Source organism: Chrysemys picta, chromosome 11, assembly GCF_011386835.1.
Source record: "Chrysemys picta bellii isolate R12L10 chromosome 11, ASM1138683v2, whole genome shotgun sequence".
In the NCBI taxonomy this organism is placed as follows: domain Eukaryota; kingdom Metazoa; phylum Chordata; order Testudines; family Emydidae; genus Chrysemys; species Chrysemys picta.
In genome coordinates, this window is record NC_088801.1 from 52,815,565 (window position 1) to 52,829,172 (window position 13,608).

Genomic DNA, 13,608 nt, shown 5'->3' on the forward strand with positions numbered 1-13,608 from the left:
CCATGGCTCATGAAGCCGTACACAGGCAGCCTGGACAGGAGTCAGGACCTGTTCAACTACAGGATGAGCAAGTGCCGAATGATGGTGGAATGTGCATTTGGACGTTTAAAAGCGCGCTGGCGCAGCTTACTGACTCGCTCAGACCTCAGCGAAAAGAATATCCCCATTGTTATTGCTACTTGCTGTGCGCTCCACAATATCTGTGAGAGTAAGGGGGAGACATTTATGGCGGGGTGGGAGGTTGAGGCAACTCGCCTGGCCGCTGATTACGCGCAGCCAGACACCAGGGCGGTTAGAGGAGCACAGCAGGGCGCGGTGCGCATCAGAGAAGCTTTGAAAACGAGTTTTGTGACTGGCCAGGCTACGGTGTGAAACTTCTATTTGTTTCTCCTTGATGAACCCTCCAAACCCCCCCCCCCCAACCCGGTTCACTCTACTTCCCTGTAAACCAACCACCCCACCCCACCCTCCCCTCCCGCTTGCAGAGGCAATAAAGTCATTTTTTTTTAACATTTATGCATTCTTTATTAGTTCCTTACAGAGGTAGGGGGATAATTGCCAAGGTAGCCTGGGATGGGTGGGGGAGGAGGGATGGAAAAGGACACACTGCATTTTAAAACTTTAAGTCTTATTGAAGGCCAGCCTTCTGATGCTTGGGCGATCATCTGGGGTGGAGTGACTGGGTGGACGGAGGCCCCCCCACCGTGTTCTTGGGCGTCTTGGTGAGGAGGCTATGGAACTTGGGGAGGAGGGCTGTTGGTTACACAGGGGCTGTAGCGGCGGTCTCTGCTCCTGCTGCCTTTCCTGCAACTCAACCATACGCTCGAGCATATCAGTTTGATGCTCCAGCAGACGGAGCATTGCCTCTTGCCGTCTGTCTGCAAGCTGACGCCACCTATCGTCTTCAGCCCGCCACTTGCTCTGTTCTTCCCGCGATTCAGCCCGCCACCTCTCCTCTCGTTCATATTGGGCTTTTCTCATCTCCGACATTGACTGCCTCCACGCATTCTGCTGTGCTCTATCAGCCTGGGCGGACATCTGCAGCTCCATGAACATCTCGTCCCTTGTCCGACGTTTTCTCTTTCTAATGTTCACGAGCCTCTGCGAAGGAGAAACATTTGCAGCTGGCGGAGGAGAAGGGAGAGGTGGTTAAAAAAGACACATTTTAGAGAACAATGGGTACACTCTTTCATTACAAGGTCGCATATTTCGGCTTGCAGGCAGCCATCGTAGGCCACAGTGTTTTGGCTTTTTTAACCTTCTTAACCTGCGGGAAAGGTTGCAAACAGCAGCGCATTTCCAATATCAAGGATGAATTGGGTTGTCCATTTAAAATGGGGTTTCAATGTAAAAGGAGGGGGCTGCGGTTTCCCGGTTAACATGCGGCAGAAACACAAGTAAACCACCCCCCCCCACACACACACACGATTCTCTGGGATGATCACTTCACCCCTCCCCCCACCACGTGGTTAACAGCGGGGAACATTTCTGGTCAGAAGAGCAGGAACGGGCGCCTCTGAATGTCCCCTTAATAAAATCACCCCATTTCAACCAGGAGAGCTTTCTGGAGATGTCCCTGGAGGATTTCCGCTCCATCCCCATACACGTTAACAGACTTTTCCAGTAGATGTACTGGCCGCGATTGCCAGGGCAAAGTAATCATTAAACACGCTTGCTTTTTTTTTGTAATGTTTACAAATAGTTACAAAGTTACACTCACCAGAGGTCTCCTGTGTGCCCTGAGGGTCTTGGGTGAGTTCGGGGGTTACTGGTTCCAGGTCCAGGGTCACAAACATATCCTGGCTGTTGGGGAAACCGGTTTCTCCGCTTCCTTGCTGCTGTGAGCTACCTACAGTACCTCCATCATCATCTTCCTCGTTCCCCGAACCATCTTCCCTGTGTGTTTCTCCAGTGAGAGAGTCATAGCACACGGTTGGGGTAGTGGTGGCTGCACCCCCTAGGATCGCATGCAGCTCCGCGTAGTAGCGGCAAGTTTGCGGCTCTGCCCCGGACCTTCCGTTTGCTTCTCTGGCTTTGTGGTAAGCTTGCCGTAGCTCCTTAATTTTCACGCGGCACTGCTGTGTGTCCCTGTTATGGCCTCGGTCCTTCATGGCCTTGGAGATCTTTTCTAATACTTTTCCATTTCTTTTACTGCTACGGAGTTCAGCTATCACTGCTTCATCTCCCCATATGGCGAGCAGATCTCGTACCTCCCGTTCGGTCCATGCTGGAGCTCTTTTGCGATCCTGGGAGGACTCCATCACGGTTACCTGTGCTGATGATCTCTGCGGGGTCACCTGTGCTCTCCACGCTGGGCAAACAGGAAATGAAATTCAAACCTTCGCGGGTCTTTTCCTGTCTACCTGGTCAGTGCATCTGAGTTGAGAGCGCTGTCCAGAGCGGTCACAATGAAGCACTGTGGGATAGCTCCCGGAGGCCAATAACGCCGAATTCCGTCCACACTACCCCAATTCCGACCCGCAAAGACCGGTTGTATCGCTAATCCCCTCGTCAGAGGTGGTGTAAAGAAACCGGTTTAAAGGACCCTTTAAGTCGAAAGAAAGGGCTTCGTTGTGTGGACGTGTCCAGGCTTAATTCGGTTTAACGCTGCTAAAGTCGACCTAAACCCGTAGTGTAGACCAGGCCTCAGAAAGGGTTCTAGGATCCAGATAGTCCATTACAGTTTTTGTTTTGCTTGTTCCTATAGCTCTTCTCTGCTTGTATTTCTATTTATGCCAACTGGAATTTTTGCAGTTACAATTTGTTGACTTTAACCTTATCTAATGTTGCTTTTAAGGTCCTGGAGCTCTCCTGATCTCTACACTAGAGAATACCAGTTACAAACTGATGAATATATAAGCACTGTGATCAACCAATACTCCGAGGTCCTTCTCCTCCTCTGTTACTTCCAACTGATGGGTACCCAGTTTATAACAAAAAAAATCTTGTAATTAATCCCTAAATGCATGACCTTGCACTTTTCACTATTAAATTTCATCCTATTACTGTTACTCCAGTTTACAAGGTCATCCAGATCTTTCTGTATGATATCCCAGTCCTTCTCTGTATTGGCAATACCTTCAAGCTTTGTGTCATGCCCAAACTTTATTAGCACACTCCCACCTTTTGTGCCAAGGTCAATAATAAAAAGATTAAATAAGATTGGTCCCAAACCCGATCCCTGAGGAACTCCACTAGTAACCTCTCTCCAGCCTGACAGTTCACCTTTCAGTATGACCCGTTGGAGTCTCCCCTTTAACCAGTTCCTTATCCACCTTTCAATTTTCATATTGATCCCCCATCTTTTCCAATTTAACCAATAATTCCCCATGTGGAACCATATCAAATACCTTACTGAAATAGAAGTAAATTAGATCCACTGTATTTCCTTTGTCTAAAAAATCTGTTACCTTTTCAAAGGAGATCAGGTTGGTTTGGCACAATCTATTTTTTGTAGTACCATGTTGTATTTTGTCCCAATTACCATTGACCTCAATGTCCTTAACTACTTTCTGCTTCGAAATTTTTTCCAAGACTTTGCATACTACAGATGTCAAACTAACAGGCCTGTAGTTACCTGGATCACTTTTCCCCCCTTTCTTAAAAATAGGAACTATGTTAGCAATTCTCCAGTCATACGGTACAACCCCTGAGTTTACAGATTCATTAAAAATTCTTACTAATGGACTTGCAATTTCATGTGCCAGTTCCTTTAATATTCTTATTATTATCTAATGAAGATTATCTGGGCCTGCTGATTTAGTTCCATTAAGCTGTTTGAGTTTGGTTCTACCTAGGATGTGGTAATATCTACCTCCATATCCTCATTCCCATTTGTCATCCTGCCATTGTCCCTGTGCTCCTCATTAGCCTCATTAAAGACTGAGGCAAAGTATTTGTTGAGATATTGGGCAATGCCTAGATTATCTTTAACCTCCACTCCATCCTCAATGTTTAGCGGTCCCACTTCTTTCTTTTTCTTCTTCTTATTTATATGGCTTGTGACAAAGTTCATCCTGTATCTTGGTGGGTCCTGCGCTTATTGGCGGATTTTCCTGCCTCAGAGATTCACCACGTGTGTTGGGGAACAGCCCAGAGACCTTCCCCTCTGGAAGAATCCACAGGCCAGGTCAATTGGGAGGTTTGGCGGGAACCCCAGCCTGCCCTCTACTCCGGGTTCCAGCCCAGGGCCCTGTGGACTGCAGCTGTCTATAGTGCCTCCTGTAACTGCTGCATGACAATTACAACTCCCTGGTCTACTTCCCCATGGCCTCCTCCAAACACCTTCCTTATTCTCACCACAGGACCTTCCTCCTGGTGTCTGATAACGCTTGTGCTCCTCAGTCCTCCAGCAGCACACCCTCTCACTCTCAGCTTCTTGCGCCTCTTGCTCCGAGCTCCTCATACTCGCCCCACAAACTGAAGTGAGCTCCTTTTAAAACCCAGGTGCCCTGATTAGCCTGCCTTAATTGATTCTAGCAGCTTCTTCTTAATTGGCTCCAGGTGCCCTAATTAGCCTGCCTGCCTTAACTGGTTCTAGCAGGTTCCTGATTACTCTAGTGCAGCCTCTGCTCTGGTCACTCAGGGAACAGAAAACTACTCATCCAGTGACCAGTATATTTGACCTCTACCAGACTCCTGTACCCCACTGGTCTGGGTCTGTCACATATCCCTCCCCCTGCTCAACACCAAGGGGTTGGGCAGCTTGGGACGCCAGACAGGGCACACATGACAAGCCAACGGCGTTGCCATGACGGCTCCCTGCTCTGTGTTGCACACGGAACTGGAAAGGTTGGAGGGATAAGAACCATCTGGTCACCCTTGTGTTCTTCTCCTTGTTCCGCTGCATCCATTGAAGAGGGGTATGGTCGGTCACGAGGACAAATCTGCGCCCGAGCAGGTAGTAGCACAATGTTTCCATGGCCCATTTTACAGCAAGGCATTCTCTCTCCACCACTGCATATTTTTGTTCCCTTGGAAGGAGTTTCCGACTGAGGTATAGAATTGGGTGTTCCTCCTCCCCGACCATCTGTGATAGAACGGCCCCCAACCCTACTTCCGATGCATCCATCTGCAGGATAAACTCCTTGGTGGAATCAGGGGCTATCAGTACAGGGTTACTGCAGAGGGCAGTCCGTAGGTCTGTGAATGCTTCCTTTGCTGCATCAGACCATCTCACCAGATCAGGTCCACAGGCTTTCACTAGGTCTGTCAGGGGGCTTGCCCTTGTGGCAAAGTGGGGGATAAATCGTCGGTAATACCCCACCACACCTAGGAACGCCCGGACTTGTTTCTTGCGACTTGGTCGGGGCCAATTTTGGATGGCCTCTAACTTGTTCACTTGGGGTTTAACCAAACCTTTCCCACAATTTCCCACAATGTAGCCAAGATATTTGGCCTCTGTAAACCCCCTACAGCGCACTTGGCAGGGTTTGCTGTAAGGCCAGCTCACCTGAAGGTATCGAGGACTGCCTCCACCTTCGCCAGGTGGGTTTCCCAGTCTGGGGTATGAATGACCACATCGTCCAAGTAGGCAGCAGCATAACTGTTATGCGGGCGTAATAACTTGTCCATGAGGCGCTGGAAGGTAGCTGGGGCCCCATGTAGTCCAAAAGGGAGGACAGTATATTGAAAAAGACCCTCTGGTGTAGAGAACGCAGTCTTTTCCTTTGCTTCTTCTGCAAGGGGAATCTGCCAGTACCCCTTTGTCACGTCTAGGGTAGTCAAGTACTGGGCATTACCCAGACGGTCCACTAGCTCATCTATGCGAGGTATGGGGTACGCGTCGAACTGGGATAATTCGTTTAGTTGCCGGAAGTCGTTGCAAAATCTTGTGGTGCCATCAGGTTTGGGCACCAGCATGATTGGGCTGGACCACTGACTGTGGGATTCTTCGATGATCCCCAACTCCAGCATTTTTTTTACTTCTGCTTTTATTTCCTCCCTTTTTGCCGCTGGCACCCGATAGGGCCTCATTGTTACTCTGGCCCCAGGGGTCGTGACAATGTGGTGATATGTCTCGGTTGTTCGACCTGGTTTTGTCGAGAACACATCTTGGTTCTGGTGTTAAATTGGGAGACACCCTCACCTATTTGGAAGGCTTGTTTTCCTGGGTTAGGTCTTTTTGGACCGTTGTGCATGCCTCTTGTGCATGCCAGGGTTTCAGAAGTTTTAACGTGATAAATCTGTTCTTGTTTTCTGCGTCCTGGCTGCTGTACCTTGTCGGTTACTTTCCTCACAGGTTCAACCACTTCATAGGGCCCCTGCCATTGGGCCAGAAGCTTGCTTTCTGCCGTGGGTACCAACACCATAACCCGATCCCCTGGTTGGAACTGTCGCACTTTTGCCTGGCAATTGTAATGGGTTTGCTGGGCCTCCTGGGCCTTCTCCAAATGTTCCCATACAATAGGGGTAACCCGGTATAAGAGATCCTTCTTCATTATGAAGTAGGGTCCTGGTCCCTGGGTTTTCCCTTCCACAGGGACCCCATCTATTTCAGTCACCTCCTTCCTAATGTTGTCATACCTTGGGTCTTCTGCCTGGTCCCGTCCAAAATTTCCTCTCCCGTGGCTAATCTGCCTAAGATCTAGGGGCCCAGTCTCTGTTGCCTCTGCTGGTTCAGAAGCATTAGGGTGGGGGTCAGACTCAGGTGCTTCTCCCTCCTGTGTGGCCTCCTTTTCAGCTGCGCGGGTCCGCCTACCTACAAGAGCGACCCTCTGGCTTTGGGGCAGTATTCGGGTTCCCAAGACCTTAGCTGCCCTTCTTTCCCTTTTTGTCTTTCTACCCTGTCTGGGAGTAGAGAACAAATCTAGGGATATTTCAGAGAAGATTGGGGGTTGACAGTCTGCTGTGGATGCCTCACCAATTTTAGGGTCCCCATCTTTCTCCAAGCCCCCTACTGGGAGTAAGTTTCCAAATCCTGGGAACTCCCTCCCTATGAGCACCATGTATGGGAGTTTAGGGACTACACCTGCTGCTACCTCAGTAGTGTTCCCTTGGATCTCAATTTTTACTGGGATGGTGGGGTAGTAACTAACTGTCCCATGGACACATGTTATCCCCGTACATTTAGCCTGTAGCAGCTGACTACGCTTCACGAGATTCCCTGAGATAAGCATGATAGCACTCCCCGAATCAACCAGTGCCGTGGTCCCTACCCCATTTAGTTTCACTGGTCTAGTATACATATGTGGGGTTAGTGAGACCCCCACAAGGTGGGTTAGTGAGACCCCCACAAGGGTGTTAGTGAGCATGGATCTGCCGAGTTCCCCAGGTTACACTGCATAGGCTCCTCAGCATTGGGACACTGTGCAGCTATGTGTCCCCACTCCCCGCAGGCATAACGTCTGTATGGAGTCCTAGGCGTTCCCTGGTCTCTTGGTTTGGGCAGTCTAACATCATGATCCTCTTCTCCCTCAGTGCTCCGACTCTTTGTGGCCTCTGATGGGCCTTCAGCCTCTCTCTTTTTCCACCTGGGCCCTCCTGGTGGCCCAGTCACCCGAACTTTAGGGCTTGGTGCTGCTAGTTTAACCCGGGGTGCCTCTTCCTTAACTGGTCGGGTCAGCTCCCTCGCTGTCCTTTGCCTCTCTACCAGGGCAACAACCTCATCATAGGTGGCGGGTTCGTTCTGGCTTATCCAGGCACGAAGGTCTGGTGGTAGTCCCCTCATGTATCGGTCAATGACCAGAACCTCTAGTATCTCTTCCGGACTCGGGAACTCTGTTTGCAACCACTTTTGTACAAGATGGATGAGGTTATACAATTGGGACCGCGGGGTTTTGTCTTCCTGGTACCTCCAACCGTGATACCGCTGGGCCCGCACTGCGGTCGTTATCCCAGATCTGGCCAGGATCTCTGCTTTCAGCTGGGGTAGTCTGTTGCAGCCTCTTCAGGCAGATCATGGTAGGCCTTTTGGGCTTCCCCACACAGGAATGGGGCAAGGATGCCAGACCACTGATCTCGAGGCCAGGCCTCCTGTAGGGCTGTCCTCTCAAAGGCCAGAAGGTATGCTCTGGTCACTCAGGGAACAGAAAACTACTCATCCAGTGATCAGTATATTTGACCTCTACCAGACTCCTGTACCCCACTGGTCTGGGTCTGTCACAGGCTATAGAACCTTTTACTATTGGTTTTAATTCCCTTTGTAACGTCCAACTCTACATGGCTTTTGGCCTTTCTCACTTTATCCCTACATGTTCTGACCTCAATAAGGTAGCTTTCCTTGCCGATCTCTCTCATCTTCCACTCCTTGTAGGCTTTCTGCTTTTTCTTAATCACCTCTCTGAGATGCTTACTCATCCAGCTTGGTCTACAACTCCTGCCTATGATTTTTTTCTCCTTACTTGGGATGCAGGCTTCTGGTAGTTTCTGCAACTTTGACTTGAAGTAATTCCAGGCCTCCTCCACCTTTAGATCCACAAGTTATTCAGTCCAATCCACTTCCCTGATTAATTTCCTTAATTTTTTTTAAGTTTGAAGTCAAAAACGCTAGTCACAGATCTATTTTTGTTTATCCTTCCATTTAGTTTGAACTGAATTAGCTCATGAACGCTCGAACCAAGGTCGTCCCCTACAGCCCATCTTCTTTTCTCTAACATATTTGCTATCCTGAAACTGGTTTACCTTGCATGAATAAATTTAGCATAGGGAAAAAATGAAATAAAAGGACATTGTTGCTTATCTAGACGTAGTTACGTATTGGAACCAATATGGAACAACATGGTATTTAAAAAGGAGTCTATTAGTTATGCAATTGGCAATGCATTTAAGCTGTAGTATGGCAAGTGAAAGTGGACATATGTGCTATGAGGTAGGGCTTCCATAAGGCCAGGTTTTAATAAGTTAAACAACAACTGAATCGCTCATGAAGAAGCTACTCCACGTGAGCAAAGCTGTCAGAATCTGGCCCATTGCGAAAGACAAAAACCCTTGGTAGTATGCTAATACCTGAGAAATAATGTTGGCATCTTTTGTTTTTCCTTTTGTGTACAGTCTGGTTAATCACACTGAACTTTGGGCCTCTCTCCATTTAATTGCCAATGGTGATTTACTTATAAATATTGATTCCATTGTTCCAGTGCATCAGGGTGTAAGTACCAGACTATTCACCTATCTAGGTGACTCCTCTACAAAAAAAGTTAATCAACATACCCACTTCAAGGAGTTGCGGGGAGGGGGAATATTTCTACTACTACTGTTTTCATCACTTCTTTTTCCATTGTTAACAACAGAGACTCAAACAGAAGATGTGCTATGAAGACTCATTATGTCTATCTGTGCTACAAAAATGCAGGTCAGGGTTGCCGAAGGTTACAAGCTTTCATTAGAGCACATTTTGGCTTATTTAATTGGTTGAAAAGAGAGAGAGGAAAGAAGCAAACTACTCAGATTAACAGGGAAGAGGATGTGCATGTGTGGTTAGGGTGAAATCTCTAAGGACTTGTCCAGGCTAGGAAAATAGTCAATGTTATGTTTTAAAATACCATTTAGCATATAATGTGTTAGCTTGTCATGGTCAGCCTTATGCTCTTCCCTTATTATTTAGAATGACAAAACTCATGCAAGTTTTTTACATCACAGGAGGAACTCTTTAGTCTGAATGCCAAGGCCTTATATGCTAAATAGATTATTCCTAATAAACTGTGAGAATAGCAAAGTTCTGGAAGTTGCATTATGGTGGTTTCCAATACATCCCCTCGTCTCCCTTCACTAACTTCCTATGAATCTTGGTTAAATTAATTTTTGAGATTCTTGAAGTGTTCCTATACAGTATCCTATATTTTACAGTTATAATCTCCTTTTAGATTGCATATGCCGCTTCTTATCATTAAAAGTCTAAATCCAATGGTGTATTTTGCTGTATTAAAAGACCACAATCCAATTTTCATTTGCTTTTACTTTTTGGGTGAACCCGTCAATCCCTAAAGTTGCATTACACAAAGATCAAAACATGCTGAGCCCCCTACTGAATAACTGCATCATTACACACAGTCAAACATCAAAATTAAGGTTGTGGGAAAATCAGTCCATGTAAAAGGTCCAGTAATAAAAAAAGACTTTCAGCTCATAATGTATATCAATCTGATGGTAATCTTTTATTACGATTTTAGCAAATATATTAGGATGTGTAGAATAGAAAAATGTCCATATTCTTTTATTAGGCACCATTTCGTCTTTCTGCCATTTGTATTTATAAGTGGGGATGACAAACTGATCTGGATGAAATGCAAACCCATCTGACCTTCATCTACAACTCAGGCTGCTGCAGAACCAAACACAATGTAGTTACATTTTAAGAAATAAGATAACACTGATTCTACTGGTGTCTCCAGGAGGCTGTTAAACAGCAGCTACTAAAGTTAGACATTTTTTTAAATCAGCAGGTCCAGATAACTTGCATCCAAGAGTTTTGAAAGAGATGGCTGAGGAGCTGGCTGAACTGTGAATGTTGATTTTCAGTAAGTCCTGACACACTGGAGAAGTTCCAGAAGACTGGAAGAAAGCTAATGTTGTGACAATTTTTAAACAGGTAAATGGGATTATAGGCCTGTCAATCAATATCAATCCTGGGCAAAATAATGGAGTAGTTGAGGAGGGTAATATAATTAATGCCAATCAATATGGAAAATAGATCCTGTCAAATTAACTTGATACCTGTTTTGATGAGCTTACAAGCTTGGTGATTGATGTGCTATACTTTGATTTTTTACCTCCTGACATTTTGATTAAAAAACTAGAACAATATCAAATTAATGTGGCACACATTACATGGATTAAAGGCTGGCTAACTGATAGGTCTCAAAATGTAATTGTAAATGGGAAATCAGCATCAAATGGGTATGTTTCTAGCAAGACCCACAGGGATTGGCACTTGGCTTTACACTGTTTAACATTTTTATCAGTGACCTGAAGGAAAACATAAAATCATCAGTTTGCAGATGACATAACAATTGGGAGAGCAGTAAATAATGAAGAGGACAGGTCACTGAATCAGAGCAATCTCGATTGCTTGGTAAACTGGGTGCAAGCAAACAATTTGCATTTTAATATAGCTAAATATAAATGTCCACATCTAAAAACAAATGATATAGGCCAGGAGTCGGCAACGTTTGGCATGCGGCTCGCCAGGGTAAGCACCCTGGCGGGCCAGGCCAGTTTTATTTACCTGCTGACGTGGCAGGTTCGGCTGATCGCGGCCCCCACTGGCTACGGTTCGCCGTCCCAGGCCAATGGGGGCGGCGAGAAGCCGCGGCCAGCACATCGCTCGCCCGAGCCACGTGCCGAACATTGCCGACCCCTGATATAGGCTATACTTACAGGATGGGGGACTCTCTCTTAGGTAACAGTGAAAAAGATTTGGGGTAGTGGTGGATAATCAGTTGAACATGAGGTCCCAGTGTGATGCTGTAGCCAAAAGAGCTAATGTGATCCTTGGATGCATAAAATGGAATCTTGAGTAGGAATAGAGAGATTATTTTACCTCTATTTGGCATTGACATGACTGCTGCTGGAATACTATGTCCAGTTCTGGTGTCCACAATTCAAGAAAGATGCTAATGAAGTGGAGGGGGTTCAGAGAAGAGCCATCAGAACGATTAAAGGATTAGAAAAAAACATACTTTATAAGGATCGACTCTAGGAGCTCAATCTATTTAACTTGATAAAGAGAAGTTTAAGGGGAGATTTGATCACAGTCTGTAAGTACCTACATGGGAAACAAATACTTGATAATGGGCTCCTCAATCTAACAGAGAAAGATATAACACAATCCAATGCTTGGAGGTTGAAGCTAGACAAATTCAGGCTGGAAATAAGGCATAAGTTTTTAACAGTGCGGATAATTAACTCTTGGAACAATTTACCAAGTGTTGTGGATTCTCCATCACTAGCAATTTTTAGATCAAGATTGGATGTTTATCCAAAAGAATCATAGAGTCATAGAAATGTAGGGCTGCCTGGAAGGGACCTCGAGAAGTCACCCCGTCCAGCCCCCTGTACTGTGGCAGGACAAAGTATACCTAGACCATTCCCGAGAGGTGTTTATCCAACTTGTTTTTAAAAGCTTCCAGTGATGGGGACTCCATGACCTCTTCTGGAAGTCTGTTCCATAGCTGCACTACCCTTGTAGTTAGAAAGTTTTTCCTAATGTCTAATCTAAATCTCCTCTGCTGCAGATTAAGCTCATTACTACTTCTATGATCTAGGAATTATTTTGAGGAAGTTCTATGGCCTGTGTTATTCAGGAGGTCAGCCTGGATGATCACTATGGTCTCTTCCAGCTTTGGACTCTAGGAATCTATAAGTATGTACTACCACTGTCACCCAATCCCCCACTTTCATGAAACAAAAATAACTTCTGCAGCGCATGTTCTTTCAGCCCTGGGTGGAATATGCAATTCAGAAAGAAAGCTGTCCAATTTATTTAGGCATTTCAAAGAGAAGCAGGAAACACTATATTTGTTTAAAATGAATGAAATGAGAAAAGTCTGTATTCCTTATGATCATTGTGGGAATGCGGTCATGTGCTTTTAAACAGCAGGCAGCTTTGGAGGAAATTGGAATTCTGAATGGAAATTAAATAATTCTACCAAGAAATGCTCTCTTCTGCCCTTGCAAGGGCAGCCCGTAAACTGAAGAGCAGGATATTATGGAAGTTATTGTGCAAATAATTGCTAGCTCCAGTAGTTACCATTTTATTACTCCTGCACAATGCGATACAATTTAATTTTATAATGCATCCTTCATACAAATAGCTCACTATGCACAGAAGTTATGTTATACCAATGGATTACATTGTAAAATGTTACAATAAGAAGAAGGAAGCATAAACGGAGACAGATGATTAAGTGATTAAGGCAGAAGGATTGCTATGTTAATAGTGAGTGGTGGGCTAAAGGGCCCAACTGGCAGCTACTAGTCAAAGACAGCCTAGAAGCAGAGGGTGATTTTAACGTTTGAGAGGTATATTTAAATCGGACAGTGAGTCAGTGAGCTGAACAGACTGTCTATGGGGGAGATTGTTGCAGATAACTGGAAGAGTGGCAGCAAAGAATAAACTTCAAATAGAAGAATAGGCAGCAGTGGACTGAAAGGAGGTTACAGTTGGCAGAGTGGAAGATCCAAACAGGGGATTCAGGGAGAAATGAAGCCATGACAGTAGGCAGAGAGTGAGTATGAAGAGCCTGATCCATTAAGTGAGCAATTTTTAATAATGGAAAGTGGATTGTAAACAAGGGAGAGAGAGTCTGACAACATGTGTCTTTCAAGATCAAGGTCATGCGATAACATTTGCTGCAGTGTTCTCAAGAGCCCCAAGTTTGGATATAAGTGACTTCAGGAGGCCATAGAGGAAAGGTTAAGGAGTTGCAGTAACCAAGGCATGAAATGAAAAGTAGATGAATGAATAATTAAAAAAAGGCAGTGATCTTGACGGACATTCACGACTCCTCAAAATCACTTTGGGGCAATTGCATTGCAACCCTGCATTGTGCCATGATACCACTCTGATGCGCTGAAGTGCTGGTACAATACTGTATTACGATGGGCACATTCATCCCTCTGCCACTTTCTGCATTTGAGTCAGACAGGTGATTGCAAGCTCCTCTCTTC

General features: G+C 45.8%; 1 protein-coding gene across 1 annotated transcript; it reads right to left on the reverse strand.

Annotated features, from left to right (window-relative positions):
- Positions 1-517: 517 nt before the first annotated feature.
- LOC135974374 (uncharacterized) lies at positions 518-2,649 on the reverse strand. Its single transcript, XM_065562021.1, has 2 exons — positions 1,721-2,649; positions 518-1,124 (listed from the first exon to the last, which is right to left on the reverse strand). Exons 1-2 carry the CDS (start codon positions 2,259-2,261, stop codon positions 622-624), a joined length of 1,044 nt encoding a protein of 347 aa, XP_065418093.1. The 5' UTR covers positions 2,262-2,649; the 3' UTR covers positions 518-621.
- Positions 2,650-13,608: the final 10,959 nt, after the last annotated feature.